General features: G+C 41.4%; 1 protein-coding gene across 4 annotated transcripts in view; it reads right to left on the bottom strand.

Annotated features, from left to right (window-relative positions):
- LOC120069855 (uncharacterized) overlaps positions 1 to 17,799 on the bottom strand; it is a 58,947-nt gene that overhangs the window by 26,421 nt on the left and 14,727 nt on the right. For all 4 annotated transcript variants that reach the window (XM_090308553.1, XM_039021672.2, XM_090308555.1 and 1 more), the window contains exon 4: positions 527 to 648. In XM_090308553.1, coding sequence (XP_090164679.1) covers positions 527 to 648 — 122 coding nt within the window. The remainder of the gene's footprint in view (positions 1 to 526; positions 649 to 17,799) is intronic.

Here is a 17,799-nt window from a genome sequence, read left to right as displayed (position 1 = left end):
AAAAAGTCTTGTTTCCGTTTCAAAAAATAATAATAATAAAAGATCTTATGTTTGTTCTTTATATTTTAGGTTTATGTTTTTTTTTTTTTTGAGTTCAGGTATTTTGTTAGTACTTGTAATGATTATGATACAGCCTATACCTTAAGGACAATGTGAGTTTTGAAGGTCCAAGTAATTCAAGAGTACTAGTTAAGGCCTTACGGGTACATAGGTAATATTAGTAGGATGTTAGTAAGGGATTTTAAGGGTAATTAACTAGTGTTGTCTTGGTTATAAACAAGGAGAATTAGAGATCTAAGAAGGTGTATATCATTTTGGTGAGAGTTCCCATTGTGGGACTTTGGGAGGAAGCAACCCTCTCAAAAATCTACAGTATATTGTAACTTCTCTTTATATTGCAATATATAACTATCTTTGTGTTCTTCGTGTGTCCTTCAATTTTCTAGTGGTATCCTGACACAATTTACAAAATTACTATTGAATTGTTCATTCTTGAAAAAGAGTTAACAGAGGAATACAAACCAACCTTTCTCAGGAGACCTGGGTTAGAAATCCCTTGAACCTGCAGATCATCAACAGGAGAAGCTTTTCCACGTACTAAGTTTTCAACTCTGAAGGTATGGATTCCGTATATTGACTGTAAGCAACCTACACAGAAGAAGACACTGTTTTTTCAACACATGCCCATAAGGTCAAATTAACTATTGAGTACATTCAAGAATTAAAATAAAATATAAGAGTGGAAACGTCATGTTTAAAGAGAGAGAGAGTTGTTCACAAGGATCTTCATGAGATCGCATATTGTAGTCACCATATGCTCATAGAACTCGGTTCAATATTATCAATTTATTTAGAATAGAACATCCAGGTAGGCCTAAGCCTCAATTTTATTTATCGACGGAGGAAGTATTCAAAAGCTTCCCAATCTCTCCCAATTTCTCAATAGAGACCTATTACATAATGATATTCAAAAGATACCCCCTTCTCATACTCACCCTCTATTTATAACGGCCCTTCTCATAACAAACAATATTTCACGGCCCACATACTAACAACCTACTTCATGTATTTCCTCTCTTATGCCTACGTATATACCCTTTTACCCCTGGGGTCTATCATTACTCGCCCCAAAGAGCCACCTTGTCCTCGAGGTGGAAGTCAGGGAATTGAGACTTGATCAAGTCAACTTGTTTATGTTTCATCTTCAAGTAGGTTGTTCGCCCATTGAATCAAAACTTCCAGTACACTGTCCTCATTAGGAGATTGGCATAGACCCAAAACTGCTTCTGGCGTAACGGCCACTGATAAATTGGGCGCCACCGACGGTGGAATGGGAAAAATCGAAAAAAATTTGTCCCCACAGCCTTCCTCAACACGGACACATGAAATATGAGATGAATCCCGGAGGGAAAGTAAGACGATACGCCACTGGCCCAACCCGTGCAATAATTTGAAATGGACCCACAAAATGCAAGGCAAGCTTTCGATGAGTCTGCTTACTGATGGACGATTGGCAGTACGGGCGAAGCTTCAGATAAACCCAGTCATTGACTTCACATTGCACATCGCAATGTTTAGCATTTGCTGACTTAATCATGCGCCGTTGGGCTATCATTAAGGAGGCCTTCAAATCCCGAAGCTTGACATCTCGCTCATGGAGTAATTGATCAATCTCATGCATCACACTAGACCCTTTTTCATACGACACAGGAGGTGGGGGTTGTCTATACACCACCTCAAATGGTGTGACCTGTGTGGACGAACGACGAGCCGTCTTATAATTAAATTCTGCCCACAGAAACCGTTTATACCAATATTTGGGTGTGCCCATGGCGAAACAATGCGAGTATGTCTCAACACCTCAATTGACCACCTCCGTTTGACCGTCGGTCTGTGGGTGATAGGCAGTGCTCCTCCTCAACTATGTTTTTTTTTAAAGGGAAACAAGCCTTTATTATTCATTAAAAGAGAGTACAGAAGACGTGTACTTGAATTATAAAGGCAAAATAACTAAGAACTACGAACTAAGGATCAGGAGGCGCACCGGGGCATCTCAACTAGGTTGACACCCCCTTAGCGCCATCATCATATCCGAACCAACAAATCCAAGAACTAAGACAAAGGAAGCCTTACAAAGCAACCAAAGAGAGATTAAGAACAAACAAACAAAAACTTCTTAAACAGTAGCTGCAATACATAGGAAATCGAAAACAAAAAACCCAGAAACACCACCACAATAGGCTGAAAAGCAGTCCATATAAAGGCATAAGTTCTTCCCAAAATACGCTCATGAATATTTTATCGCGATCAAAAACAATGCTTCCTGGGCATCCATGCAGTCTTACAATATCTCGAACAAATACAGCAGCAACAGAAATCGCATTAAAGGGGTGTTTTAGGGGAATAAAGTGAGCATACTTGGACAACCGATCAAGGATGACCAGAATTGTGTGGTGTTGAAATTAGGATTTTGCGCTCTAGGGGCAATTTTGTCTTTTTCATTGTACCCTAGGGTTTCCCAGTTCTCTATTTAAGTTGTTGGTCTACTGTATTCCTTTGTATCAGTTTTCTAATAATAATTCCCTTATCCCATGGTTTTTCTCCCTGATTAGGGTTTTCCACGTAAATTCTTGGTGTGCTATTTTATTTTCCCTACTCTATTTTTCATCATGGTATCAGAGTATGGAGACAAAACCCTGGCCACCATTGAGGAAAATCCAACAGGAGAATCCCAAACCAATAACCCAAATATAACCACTATTATCGAAAAAGCCATTGATAGATACTTCCAAACCCTTCTTCCCCACTTTCGTGAAGACCAGCCACCGCCGCCCTACCCACCGCCGGCCGTCCCCGTCGCACTAGCCGCCGCCTTCGAAGACCCAACCAACAGCCGCAAAAACCCACTCGAGTTCTGTCCGACCGCTACCAATTCGAACCAGTCGCACGCAGATGAAGGAGGTTACCCGGTTCAAACGTGCGCAGATGTGGTCGATCAGCGACCAGCCACGCGAAATCCGTCCGACCAGTCCTAGACGCTGCTGACCGACACCGTGGAGCACCGATTTGCTATACCCAGCACCGACTGGTCCAGATCCGCGATGCCTGAGCTCTAATCTGCTATACCCAGCACCAATTGGTCCAGATCTGTGATGCCCGGCGCCGATCAGTCAAGTTTCCGTCCTTCGGGAGTGCCGTCGGCCTTCTCCTCTCAGATCGGAGCCTCATCCCAATCTTTACCGCACCAAAGGATAGATGGAAGAAATATGGGTACTTTCCAACCGGGTATGAGCAACCGAATGGGGCAGTTTTCGCCGATCATGGATGAGTTTGGAGGGGACGAGTCTTCATCATACCACCAGGACCAAGGAAATATAATCCAAGATCAAGTTACCCAGTTGTAGTTGCAGATTAAACGACAGAATGAGATGTTTCAACAGCAGGTTGCTGCTCTTGGGGAAGCCTTGGGATCGAAATCCAAGATCCAATCAGATCTAAATCCATACCCTGAAAACTCAGTAACTTCGTTCCCTACTTACTCCTCAAATTTATGTTCTGGAACTATAAGCAATTCTTCTGGAATTATTATAGGGGAAAAGTTGAATGGTGATAATTACTTCTCTTGGTCCCAATCTATTAAAATGGCTCTTGAGGGCCGTCACAAATTTGGATATCTGACAAGTGAAATACCAAAACCAAGGATCGGTGACCCCCAAGAGCGAATGTGGAAAGGAGAGGATTCTTTGTTGAGATCAATTTTGATTGGCAGTATGGAATCTCAGGTTGAAAAACCTTTATTGTATGCAGCTACAGCCCGTGATATTTGGAAGGCAGCCTAGAAACTCTACTCCAGGAGACAGAATGCCTCACGTTTATATACTCTACGTAAGCAGGTCCATGAATGCAAACAGGGAACGATGGACGTTACTGCTTACTTTAACAAGCTAACTCTGTTGTGGCAAGAGATGGATTTGTGCCGTGAGATGATTTGGAACTGTCCTTGTGGAGGAGTGTTACATTATCAACCTGAAGAAACGGATCGCGTGTATGACTTTCTTGCAGGACTCGACTCTAAATTTGATACAGTGCGCAGTCGTATATTGGGGACTAGACCTATACCATCCCTAATGGAAGTCTGTTCTAAAGTTCGCCTGAAGGAAGATAGGTTGAGAGCCATGAAATAGTACACCTGTAACACCAACAGATTCCACTGCTTTCAAAACATCAGGCCCTGTACAAGATAAACAGAACAGTAAGCCGCCCCCAATGTGCGAACATTGCAAAAAACCCTGGCACACTAAAGATCAGTGTTGGAAACTCCACGGCCGACCGCCAAATGGTAAGAAACGACAGCCAAGTCGGGCTCTTGTAGGTGAATCTGTTATTGAAGATACTCAGATTCAGAACCAGGAAACTACTCAGAACACTACTACAGTGGGTGTAAGTGCAATCGCCCATACAGGTACTTTTCAATCTTTTGGCCTTGTGAGTATAACTGGTAATAAACCGCGGATATTAGACTCAGGAGCCACAGATCACCTCATTAATTCTTATAATCAATTTTTATCTTATCAACCTGGTGTTGGAAATGAAAGAATCAGAATTGCAAATGGGTCCTTTGCTCCTGTTGCTGGAAAAGGACGAGTGTCACCCTTTGCCGGTTTAATACTCCAAGATGTGTTGCATGTGTCAAAAGTGTCTTACAATCTGTTATCTATTAGTAAACTAACAAGAGATTTGAAGTGTCGTGTTAGTTTCTCACCTGATGATGTTGTTTTTCAGGATCTGACCTCGGGGATGACGATTGGCACTGCCCGGCATGACAAGGGACTCTATTTCCTTACTGAAGAAGCTTCCTTTAGGATATGTGATAGGACTAGTTTGTTTTCTTCTCATTTTTCCATTTCTGAAACTGATTATATGTTGTGGCATTATCGTCTTGGCCATCCTAATTTCCAGTATATGAACTATTTGTTTCCTCATCTTTTTCGCAACATTAATATTTCTAAATTGCAATGTGATGTGTGTGTCCAGTCAAAACAGCCTCGTGTTTCTTTCTCATCTCAGCCCTATAAGCCCTCTAAACCGTTTATTCTATTCCATAGCGATGTCTGGGGTCCTTCACCAGTCACTACCATAACTGGGAAGCATTGGTTTGTAACCTTTATTGACGATCACACGCGTCTAACCTGGATTTTTCTTCTGACAGATAAATCAGAAGTCACTTCAATTTTCCAACAATTTTACAATTCTATAGAAACCCAGTTCAACGCTAAAATCGCTATTCTCAGGAGTGATAATGGTCGAGAATATCTTAGTAACACCTTACGTGAATTCCTTATCTCCAAAGGTGTTGTCCATCAGAGTTCCTATGCGTACACTCCCCAACAAAATGGAGTGGCCGAACGGAAAAACCGTCACCTGGTTGAAGTTGCCCGCTCTCTTATGTTGTCAACCTCTCTTCCCTCTTATTTGTGGGGTGATGTTATCTTGACAGCAACCCATCTAATAAACCGCATGCCATCCCAGGTCCTAAAATTCCAAACCCCATTAGATTTCTTCAAAGAGTCTTACCCAAACTCCAGACTTCTTTCTGATGTACCCCTTCGTGTCTTTGGTTGTATGGTGTTCGTCCATACACACGGACCTAACCGTACCAAGTTTACCCCTTGGGCACAAAAATGTGTTTTTGTAAGGTACCCTCTACATCAACGTGGGTACAAGTGTTATCACCCTCCTTCCAGAAAATACTGTCTCTATAGATGTAACTTTCTTCAAAGATCATCCATTCTTTCCCAATGGTTCTCTTCAGGGGAAGCATTCCAGTGAAGAAACCAATTGGGGTCCCAGCCTTTCTGCCTTACCTGAACCTGAACCCATCCTTAATGTTAGTGTCAGTACCAACGCACCTATCCTCCCAACCAAACAAGTCCCTTGGATCACATACTATAGAAAGAATCTCAGGAAGGAAATAGCGCCACCTGTTATCTCTCCGACTCCAGTTCATGAGTCTGAACAGAGATCAGTTCCAAGTACTAGTAGTCCTATCCCTAATCACGATAATAAATGTGATAAAATTGATGCTTGTGTTGAAAATGTTGAGAGCAAAAGCAAGGAAGATAATGTCAGCAAGGATGTGATTGAGGTTGATGATGGTGCAGAGACAGATGAGTGTGTGACTCTTGAGGACATGGTAGAACCTGGAAAAGAAGCTTCTCTTATTCCCACTGGAAAAAATGTTGAGAGTGGGAAAATAACAAAACCGGAGGGAGAATGCAATATGTCAGAAGAAAATAAAGATAGAGATGAATCCCTTGATCTTCCGATTGCCCTAAGGAAAGGTACGAGACCATGTACTAAATATCCGTTGCAGAGTTACTTGTCCTATAGTAATTTATCTCCTAAGTTCAAGGCCCTCACTACAAACCTAGACACAGTGGTGATACCAAACAATATACACACAGCATTGGAAAGTCCTGAATGGAAAGCCGCAGTTATGGAAGAAATGAGAGCTCTCAAGAAAAATCATACATGGATCAAGTCAATCTTCCAAATGGTCATAAAGCAGTCGGATGTAAATGGGTGTTCACAATAAAGTATAAGCCCGATGGAATTGTTGACAGATACGAAGCCAGATTAGTGACCAGGGGTTTCACTCAGACGTTTGGGGTTGATTATTCAAAGACCTTTTTGCCAGTTGCAAAGCTAAACACAGTTCGGGTCCTCCTATTTATTGCAGTTAATAAGGATTGGCCCCTTCACCAGCTTGATGTGAAGAATGTCTTTCTCAATAGAGAACTAGAAGAAGAAGTCTATATGAGTCATCCCCCAGGATTTGAGAAACAATTTGATCACCGAGTTTGCAGATTGAGAAAGTCCTTATATGGGCTAAAACAGTCACCATGGGCTTGGTTTGGCAGATTTACTATGTTTGTAAAGTCGCAAGAATATAAACAGGGTCATTCTGATCATACTCTGTTTACTAAAAGGTCTGTATCCGGGAAAATCGCAGTTTTGATTGTTTATGTTGATGACATTGTTATTTCAGGTGATGATACCTCAGAGATTGACCGATTGAAGACAAAGATGGCTGAGGAATTCGAGATCAAGGACCTTGAAAAACTAAGATACTTCCTCGGAATGAAAGTAGCTCGATCAAGAGAAGGAATTTCAGTTTCCCAACGGAAGTATACTCTGGACCTGCTCAAGGAAACAGGTATGACGGGGTGCAAACCGGTTGATACCCTTATAGAAGCAAATGCAAAGTTAAGTAATATAAGTAAAAGTGTTACAGTGAGTAAAGAAAGATATCAATATTGTTGGGAAATTAATATATCTATCTCATACTAGACCCGACATCTCTTATACAGTGAGTATGGTAAGTCAGTTCATGCAGTCACTATACGAAGAACACATGAGGGCAGTAGAGCGCATTTTGAGATATCTGAAAACTTCTCCAGGGAAAGGCTTGATGTTCAGGAAAACTGAAAAACGATGTATCGAAGCTTACACCGATGCTGATTGGGCAGGATTTATAGTAGATAGAAAATCAACATCAGGATATTGTACCTTTGTGTGGGACAATCTTGTTACATGGAGAAGCAAAAAAAACAAGGTCTTGTTGCCAGAAGCAGTACTGAGGCAGAATACAGGGCAATGAGTCTGGGAATCTATGAAGAGATCTGACTTGAAAAAGTCTTGAAAGACCTTGATCAAGAGTATACCAGTCCAATGAAACTCTACTGTGATAATAAAGCAGCCATAAGCATAGCAAACAACCCTGTTCAACATGACAGAACAAAGCATGTGGAGATTGACCGACACTTTATCAAGGAAAGACTCGATAGTGGCAACATTTGTGTTCCTTATATTCCCTCCAATCAACAAATTGCAGATGCCCTAACAAAGGAGCTTCCCAGACAGTTGTTTGACGCATGGATGAGCAAGTTGGGACTTATTGACATCTACGCCCTAATTTGAGGGGAGTGTTGAAATTAGGGTTTTGCGCTCTAGGGGCAATTTTGTCTTTTTCATTATACCCTAGGGTTTCCCTGTTCTCTATTTAGGCTGTTGGTCTACTATATTCCTTTGTATCAGTTTTCTAATAATAATTCCCTTATCCCGTGGTTTTTCTCCCTGATTAGGGTTTTCCACGTAAATTCTTGGTGTGCTATTTTCTTTTCCCTACTCTATTTTTCATCATGTGGAAACCCTCAGATTTGGGTAGGCCTTCAATGAAATCCATTATGATGTCATTCCAAATTTGCTCAGGAATGGGAAGACCTTGAAGAAGATTGGTCGGTGATAAAGTTAGGTACTTTGCTTGTTGGCACACGGTACATTTGGCCACAAACGCCCATACTGAGCTTTCATTCCTGGCCAATACACTTCGCGGGAAAGACGATACGTTTTCAAAGCCCCTTGATGACCCCCCACTGGACTGTTATGGAACTCGACTAACAATAGTGAGACTATTGGTGAGTTTGCCAGAAGGACCAATTGGCCATGATAAGTCAACTACTCCCCATTAACAACATAACCCTCAGGGCTGGTTGATTATTGAGTAAAGCCTGCAAAATTCCATTAAGGGCATCATCTTCTCGAACTTGATCTACAAACACAGACGTGTTAATCCCACCTACCACACTCAGAAATCCAAATTCTATTGTCGGTGGTAATCTGGATAAAGAGTCCGCTGCTGAGTTATCCAATCCCTTCTTGTACTCGATGGTAAAATCATAGCCCATCAGCTTCGCAATCCATCTTTGATATTCACCCGCGATTACTCCTTGTTCGAGTAAAAATTTAAGGCTACGCTGGTCGGTTCGGACCACAAAGTGCGTACCTAAAAGGTAAGCCCGCCATTTCTGAATAACGATTACGATGGCCATGAGTTTTCGTTCCTATGCCACTTTAAACTGGTGTGTCGGTGGTAGAGCTTGACTAAAATACGCTAATGGTCATTGATTTTGCATCCACACGGCGCTCACGCCAATGCCAGACACATCTATTTCCACCACAAATAATTGAGAAAAATCAGTTAATGCCCAACACAGGTATTGACATCATGGCCAACTTCAGACGTTGAAATGCCTCCTTTGTCTCTGAACTCCATGTGAAGCCCCCTTTTTTCAGCACTTGAATTAAAGGCAAGGCAATATAACCGTAATTAGCCACGAACTTACGATAATATCCCGTAAGACCCAAGAATCCACGTAACTCCTTAACATTCTTAGGAGATGGCCAATTCATCATAGCCTCTAGTTTTGTCGGGTCAGCTGCTACACTCTCAGCAGAAATAATATGGCCTAAATATTCAATGCTTATGGCTGCAAATTGACAATTCTTGAAGTTCACCACCAACTGATTATCCCACAGAAATTCCAACACCAATTCCAAATGTGTAATATGATCACCCAAAGAGGGATTGTATATCAGAATATCATTTAAAAAAAACTGACACAAACTTCCTCAAATATGACCAAAGGATATCATTCATGATGGACTGAAATGTGGGCGGTGCATTCTTCAAACCAAATGGCATTACTAAAAACTCGTAATGGCCTTCGTGAGTTCGAAATGCAGTCTTATGAACATCGAACGGTCGCACTCAAATTTGATGGTACCCTGCTTTCAAATCAATCTTAGAAAACACTAGAACCCCAAACAATTGATCGAGTAATTCATCGACAACAAGGATCGGATACTTATCTAGAACAATGGCATAGTTCAACGCACGATAATCAACACAGAAGTGCAACTGCCATCTTTCTTCTTCACAATAACACTAGGCTAGAAAATGGGTTGCGACTAGGCTGAATTACTCCTGCTAAAGCATCTCTCAGACCAGTCGTTCAATTTCATCATTTTGAAATTGTGGGTATCGATACAACCTTACATGCACAAGATCAATAGCATGATCATATGACCTCTCTGGTGGCAATGCTCCCAAAGGTTCAAATACGACTAAAAATTTTTGCAACAGCCCTGCCACAACACTCGGAATATTAACCAAGCCACTAAGTCTCCCCTCCTCTATATCAGTAACCCCTATTTGTTGTTCCATGGTGCTAAGTTCAATCAGCATACCTTGGTCCTCCTTCCCTAAAGACTTCATCATTGATTTAAGCGAGATTTATGATTTAACCAAACTTTGATCTCCACACAAGTGCACGAGGCATTCCCCGATCCAGAAATCCATCTCTGATAATTGATAATTGAATTGGATTTTCCCTAGTGTTTCCAGCCAAGTGACTCCCAAAATAACATGGGCACTGCCAAGGGGAAAAGGTAGAAAATCATGTATAATAGATAATTCAGAGATAGTTAAGAGCACATCTCGAAAAACTCCTGCAGTTCGGATAGTCCCACCCGTCCCTAACACGACACCATACCCCTTAGATGGCAATACCCCGGTAGTTTCAGCTCAGCCACCACTTCCTCAAATATGTTGGGTGTCGCACCTCCATCTATTAACACGACAACCTTCTTTCCACGAATTTCTCCTTTAATCTTTAACGTCTTAGGAGAGTCAATCCGGCCAAATAGTTTGATGAGAGATATACTATTTCCGCTTCCATAAAGTCCGTAGCTTACCCACCTTCCACAGACTTCAACATCCCGTCTAATTCCTCCGGATAATCTCCTAGGTCCTCACTTTCTTAGACGACGAACACATTCAACTCACCCTTAGGGCATTGATGCCCAACACTGAATTTCCCATCGCATTTGAAACATATCCCCTTATCCTTCTTACTTTGCATCTCACTATCGGTCAATCGACGATAAGGAGCCGCTGAAGGGGTGTATTTGCCCCCAGAAGATCGAGCCGACAGGGAAATTATCAAAGTCGAAGACATTACTGAACTCCGATGAGGGCTGATTGTAATAATGCGAGCTGAGTTATTTGTATTGGTATTAGCATTTGAATTGGAATTGGGCCCATTTGTACTTGAAGTAGTCGGCCCAGTTGACCCACTCTTGCTTGTAGCAGTGGGGCTGCTCGACACCCCTTTAATTCTTTTCATTTCAATTGTCAAATCATCCTCCATGACTTAGGCCAACTCCAACTTGGCCGTAAGGCCCACTTGGTTTAGCTTTCTCATTTCACTCTATATATTTTCCTTAAGCCCACACATGAACTTGCTTTTTTAGGGCTTCATCACTCATGCCCTTAAGGCCCACCAAAAACTGCTCAAAACGTGGTTGATATTTGATAGTTAATAGAAATACAAGTTACTATAGCCTTTTACTTAGAATTATGAGGGTTGATGAGCAGAATATGTGTTGATATTGATAAGAATTCGTGTGAAAAAATGAGCTTGCATCAATCAGTGCTGAAAATTTTCGCTAACGCTATATCACGCGTTATCTTGCGTCAAAATGTCTATTTTTGTAGTTATCGCAGGAATCGATCGCATGCGTTGATCCCAGTCCATTGCAAAGTTGATCGCATGCGTTGATTTTCATGAAGACAAGTTCGTCGTATGGAATGCTGCAACTACAGAGTGATAGTCGTGATAGAGGATGATTGTAAAGTGGATGGGATGCATTAATACTTCAAAAGACACAACCATGATGCATACCTCAAGAGTGTCAAAGAGATAAGGTCATGATGACATTTCACCCACCGCGACAAGAATGACAGTGATTCAGAGTGGGATTACCAATGTTGTCGGCATTTGAGCTCTATAAATAGAGCCTTGGAGCCCAAATTCAAAGCATCAAAGTCTCTACCTTAGGCAGATTCTTGTGATCACAGATGAGAGCATGAGTAGACAGTCTTTGAGAATTCTTCATTCCCACAACCCTTTCCGAGTGACGACCGAAGCTTCGCCAGAGATAGAGCTCGAGAGAGAGACTACTCCACCACCCATCCATGACACCACCGGCAGCCTTGACATACATCTGATGGAAGCAAAAGATTGCCTACATCTAGTCTTCCATCTATCTTCTTACCTTTGTATTGTATTACATTTTGGCTTAAGACATTAATACATTTTGTAATCAATGCACTTCTTTAGTTATTTCAACACCATGTTCATCATCTTCTTTTACTTCATCATCTTTCACTTTCATTGCAATAAGTTAAGTGTAGATTGCAAGAGTTATCAAATACTCAATCATGCGGCCTAGAGATAGGACGCATGTAGCAAACCACCTAGAGGTATGCGTCGCATAAGTATAGTGAGTCAATCCTCTTTGCTTAGTGCGAGACTATCACAATGCTTGTCTATGAGTTGAGTAACTATTACCAACTGCCTAAGAGGGTAAGTAATGGAATTTGTTAAGCAAAGTAAGCAGTGTTCCTAGAGATAGGAATAGTCTTATGCTCAACGTAACTATGCATTATAGAGATATAAGCATGTGGCTGACCACCAAGAGGTGTGCGATGCGCGGCAAGCTGGGATTACCCTTGCGATCAACTTAACGACTTGGTGAAATTCTATCCCCCAACCCTACTCTTCTATGCATCTCATTACACGTTAACAGTTGCCGCATCTCTACCAATTCTCATAGTCAAACTTAAATTGCTCAGTCTGTTTAGCTAGGAGTAGGAGTAGCTAATGTCTAATTGACTTCTTTCTTTTTACTTTTATTCAGCGCCTCAAACACATCACTTTACAAACATCTTTTAGTTATAAGTCCCTGTGTTCGACCTTGCGTTTTTGTTATACTTGGCGAGAGGGCAAGAAAACTTATGGCAGGAACGCATGGCCATCGCAAACACGATTAACACATACCGTATATCCTTTAGATTATCGTGTGATCATCGCATATACCCATATCGCACATTTTGTTTCATCAACGCATGATCAATGCATGACCATTCGACGCATATCAACATCAAAATCAGAAGTACATTTCCTCGCACCAATATTTCCGAACATTCGTCTCCTGCTGCAGCTTCATCAACCGCACGTGTTTATCTCCTTGGTTCGACGGTCAAAAACGTTTCCACAACAGCTGTCGAAACTCCACCCAACTCTCTATTTTAACACAATCGTCTTGCTATTGGTACTAGTCCAAGGCTTCCCCCTCCAAGCATAGAACTGCAGCATCCAGCTTATCCTTTTCTATTAAGCGATTCACCACAAAATATATTTCAACCCAATGTAGCCACCCATCGACATTCCACCTCCCTGTGAGGCATCCAGTAGTATATGAGAGGAAGAAGGGTAAGAGATGAAGTGTGGACACTGAAACAAAGGGAAGGTACCAACAAGGGGGATCACAGGAGAAACAAACCATTAAAGGGCGACTGTGCGTTGTGAAGATATGCACGGAAGGAGAGGACCAGTGATTTAGGGTATTTGTAGAGTTTTGGAAGGGAGAGTAGCAGGAATGTTTTTGGGAGTGAAACTCTTGGGAGAGACGTCCTCTCGAATTGCCAATTATCCTTTTCTTTATGCTTCCTATCGTCTTTGCTTACTATCGTGTATTTCTGAGTTAAAAACTCTTGTTTGAACTGTTGAAATGGTGTTTTAGCCCTAAGGGCGTTTTAGTCTTTTTCTTAGTGTCTACTGTCTAGGGTTTCTCTCAGTTTGGTTATTTATACCTGTCCTGTGTTGAGTACTGTGTATCAAAAAATTAGAAAGAATAAAATTCTCTTATCGTGGTTTTTCTCCATAATCTAGGGTTTTCACGTAAATCTGTGTTTGTTTCTTCTCTTCTCTTTTCAATATGGTATCAGAGCATGGTGACGAAACTCTGACCGTCATCGATGAGAACAAACCAGAGACTCCAACAGCAACCTCCATTGGAACAGGGGGATCCATGAACGCTGAAGTTGTCGCAACCATACGAGAAGCCGTTGAGCATTATTTTCACGCCGCGTTGCCTCAACTCCTCAGATCCATGTCAGATCCAAACTCCAGTCGGTGGACTTCCTTAGCAGACCCGACCAACAGGGCTCACAGACCCGATCGATGCACGGACCCGAGCTCCTCCACGACGCACGGACCAACAGAGCTCACAGACCTGACCCGACCAGCGATCGATTGATCGAAGCCTCGCCATCCGCAACCTAGCCGATCTCCCACGCACGATTCCTCCTCCGATTCAGCGCGACCCATCTGATTTGCCACGAGTTCTTCCTCAGATCCCGCTGATGCAAGGAAAGCCGCCAGCCCCGGAAGTTTTTGCACAGCCCGATTTCACCTCTGCTCGTGATTGCCGATCTTCAGGCGACCTTCAGTCTCTGTTTGCGAGTCAACCGCCAGCCCTAGCACACATACCAAATCGTTCCTCTGCTGCGTGGATGACCCATTCTTCTCAACCGGTTCAACCAAACCCGGTCCAGTCAAACCAGTATAGTCATCCAATTCCCAGCCCTTCTTTTGGTCCTTCCTCTAGCCAAAATGAAGCTACTTTTTCATGGATTTATGGGCAAAACCAACCTATGGCAAATTTTGGTGGAACCGTTGGCTTTGAACAGTTGGCAAACTTACAGCAGCAAATATCGACTCTTAGATCCACGACAAGTCCTACAACTGGTTTTCATCCCCATCCACATTCAAACCTCTCTTTATGCTCAGAAACACCGGTAAATGCTTACTCTACTTTACCTGTAGCAAATATTACGTCCGGTTCTGTGAGAAACTCTACAGAGATTTCTATTGGTGAGAAACTTAACGGCCAAAATTACTTCTCTTGGTCCCAATCGGTGAGAATGGTCCTTGAGGGACGTCACAAGTTCGGGTATCTAACTGGAGAAATACAAGACCAAACCCTGATGATCCCCAGGAACGTATATGGAAAGAAGAGGACTCTCTTCTTTGCTCAATTCTGATAAACAACATGGAACCCCAGATTGGGAAGCCACTTCTGTACTCAGCCTCCGCTCGAGATATTTGGGAAGCTGTCCAGAAGCTCTATTCAAAGAGGCAAAATACCTCATGTCTTTATACCTTAAGGAAACATGTTCATGAGTGCAAACAAGGGACTTTTGACATAACGTCTTATTTCAATAAATTGTCCCTGTTGTGGCAAGAAATGGATTTGTGTCGCGAAGTCGTGTGGAATTGTCCTGTCGATGGAGTTCAGTACTCAAAGATTGAGGAGGCGGACCGGGTGTATGATTTTCTAGGTGGCTTAAACCCTAAATTTGATGGTGTCCAAAGTCGGATTTTGGGACAGAGACCAATACCATCTCTGATGGAAGTATGCTCAGAAGTCAGGTTGGAAGAGGACAGAACCAGTGCTATGAGTGGCACTAGCATCAACCACTTAGACTCTGCTGCATTTGGGGCCAAGTCCTCGGGACCAGAAAGCAACAAACAGAACGGAAAGTCCCCACCAATCTGTGAGCATTGTAAGAAACCGTGGCACACCAAAGATCAATGCTGAAAGTTACACGGTCGCCCATCGAATGGCAAGCGACGGCCTGCGAATGATAAATCTAAAACCGATCGGGCCCTTGTCAGTGGAACAGGGGATGGTACGTCATCAATCACCAGCCAGGTAGAGTCAATTATGGTTGGAACCGGCAATGTCGTGCAATCAAGTACTTCTCAGTCTTTTAGCTTCTTGGTTGAAGGGGATGAATCGTGGATTCTTGACTCAGGAGCAACAGACCACCTAATTGGATCATCTAATCAATTCCTCTTTTATTATCCAAGTGCGGGAAACGAGAGAATATGAATTGCAGATGGGTCCTTTGCTTCCGTTGCTGGGAAAGGTCACTTATCTCCTATTCAAGGGTTAATTTTACAGAATGTCTTGCATGTGCCAAAAATATCTTATAACATGCTATCTGTCAGTAAAATAACCAGAGATCTGAATTGCAATGTCGTTTTCTCATCGAACAATGTTTTGTTTCAGGACCTGAGCTTGGGGAAGACGATTGGCACTACCCAGCACAATAGAGGGCTCTACTTCCTCTTAGAGGATGCTTCCTCTAGGAGTTTATCTAGCACTTGTTTACTGTCTTCCCTTAGAGGGTGTTTGATAAATGGGTATGAGTTGAGTTGAGTTGGGTGGGTATTTATTACCCATGTTTGTTAAGCCCATAAAGAAAACCTATGGGTTATTAAAACCCCCCTTTTTACCCACTCAAAACTCTCCTTTTTTATCCCTCAAAACTAGGACCTTTTATATTAATATGATTGTTTTCAAAACTTATTATATTAGAGAAATATTAGACCTTTTATATTAGAGAAATATTGTTGTTTTGCTAGAAGTCGATGGTTGAGGATTGGATTAATGTAGAGGTCGAACGTTGAGAACTCGATAAACAAAGAAAAACTTGGAAACAATGTATATTAGGGTTGTCGTAGGTTGAAGTTTCGACATAAATAACTCGACAAACAAAAAAAATTTGAAAACAATATGTATAAAGGGTTGTACATAAGTCGAAACTTCAACCCTGTACAAGTGAAATCTCGCTAATTTTGTGATGAGGATCTCGCTCTAGAAGGAAATCTCGCTAGAAATGTGGACTGAATCTTGCTAATTTTGTGATGAAGATCTCACTCTAGAAGGAAATCTCGCTAGAAATGTCGACTGTTGAAATGCAGAGCACACAAATGGGTAGACTTGCATCGTGGCAAAATGAGAAGTATGAGCTAAAAGCGAGATCGTTGAGAGCGAGATCATTGAGATCGAGACCAACGAGATCATTGAGAGCAAGATTTTGAGCGAGAAAGTGGGAGAGAGCGAGATTGGAGAGAGCAAGACCAGTGAGAAAGTTGGAGAGAGCGAGAGTGGAGAGAACGAGATTTGAGCAAGAAAGTGGGAGAGAGCGAGAGCAGCCTCATGAGCGAGATCCTCCTCATGAGCGAATCTCGCTAATTTTGTGATGAGGATCTCGCTTTAGAAGGAAATCTCGCTAGAAATGAGGATCTCGCTCATGAAGATCCTCACAAGCGAGATTCTCCTCATGAGCAAGATCCTCATTGTTTTTTTTTTTTTTTTATGGAAATATGTTATTTCTATTTACTTGACTTTATTATTTGTATTTACTTGGCTTTACTACCAACGTGGTTGCTACTTACTTTCAACTAACACTCAAATTAATTTCACTCTTTAATTAATGAGGTTAAATTAATTTCACTCTTTAATAAATGAGGTTAAATTAATTTCACTCTTTAATAAATGCACCCAACTCTCTCCAACAACTACTTCTTTCTCCCTATTCTATTTATAGATGACTTCCCACTCATACGTTTTATATTTCCACTGTCTTTCTCCACTATATTTCCACTGTCTTTTTCCACGTTTTTTATTTCCACTATCTTTCTCCACTAAAAAAGGTATGCTTTTGTTGGTTACTCTTTAGTTCAATTTATTTTATTTTTTTTTTTTGGTTACTTCTTAGTTCAATTTATTTTATTTTATTTCTAATCTAACTATCATTATTTTGCGTCTCTTGTGGGGTCTAAACTAATTGCACAAATCATTCCTAATTAGTTTGAGGAGGTTTGTTATTTTGAGGTTAAGAGTATCTCCCTTTTTTTAGGACTTTTTTTTTTTTTTAATGGAAATATATTATTTGTTAATTGTTAATCACATTTTTTTGAAATACTAGTTCACAAATTTTTTTATTAATGGTTGGCGACATTATATTTTTTAATCTGATACTTCTCAAATTTTTTATGAATTATGGGTGAAATAGTACTATTATGTAATTTTTTTTATCTAATAATAAGTTCATTTCAATGGGTGAAAAACAATGAGGATCTCGCTCATGAGGAGAATCTCGCTCTTCTCATGAGCGAGATCCTCATTGAGAAATAACATCATAAATCTAAACTATAACCCAATATGCCCAATACCGACGCTTGACATCGTTTGCTATTC

Source organism: Benincasa hispida, chromosome 12 (genome assembly GCF_027475165.1).
Source record: "Benincasa hispida cultivar pf3 chromosome 12, pf3_genome.v1.1, whole genome shotgun sequence".
Classification (NCBI taxonomy): Eukaryota; Viridiplantae; Streptophyta; class Magnoliopsida; order Cucurbitales; family Cucurbitaceae; genus Benincasa; species Benincasa hispida.
The sequence above is the reverse complement of the archived record's forward strand: the minus strand, read 5'-3'. Positions and strand labels throughout refer to the sequence as shown.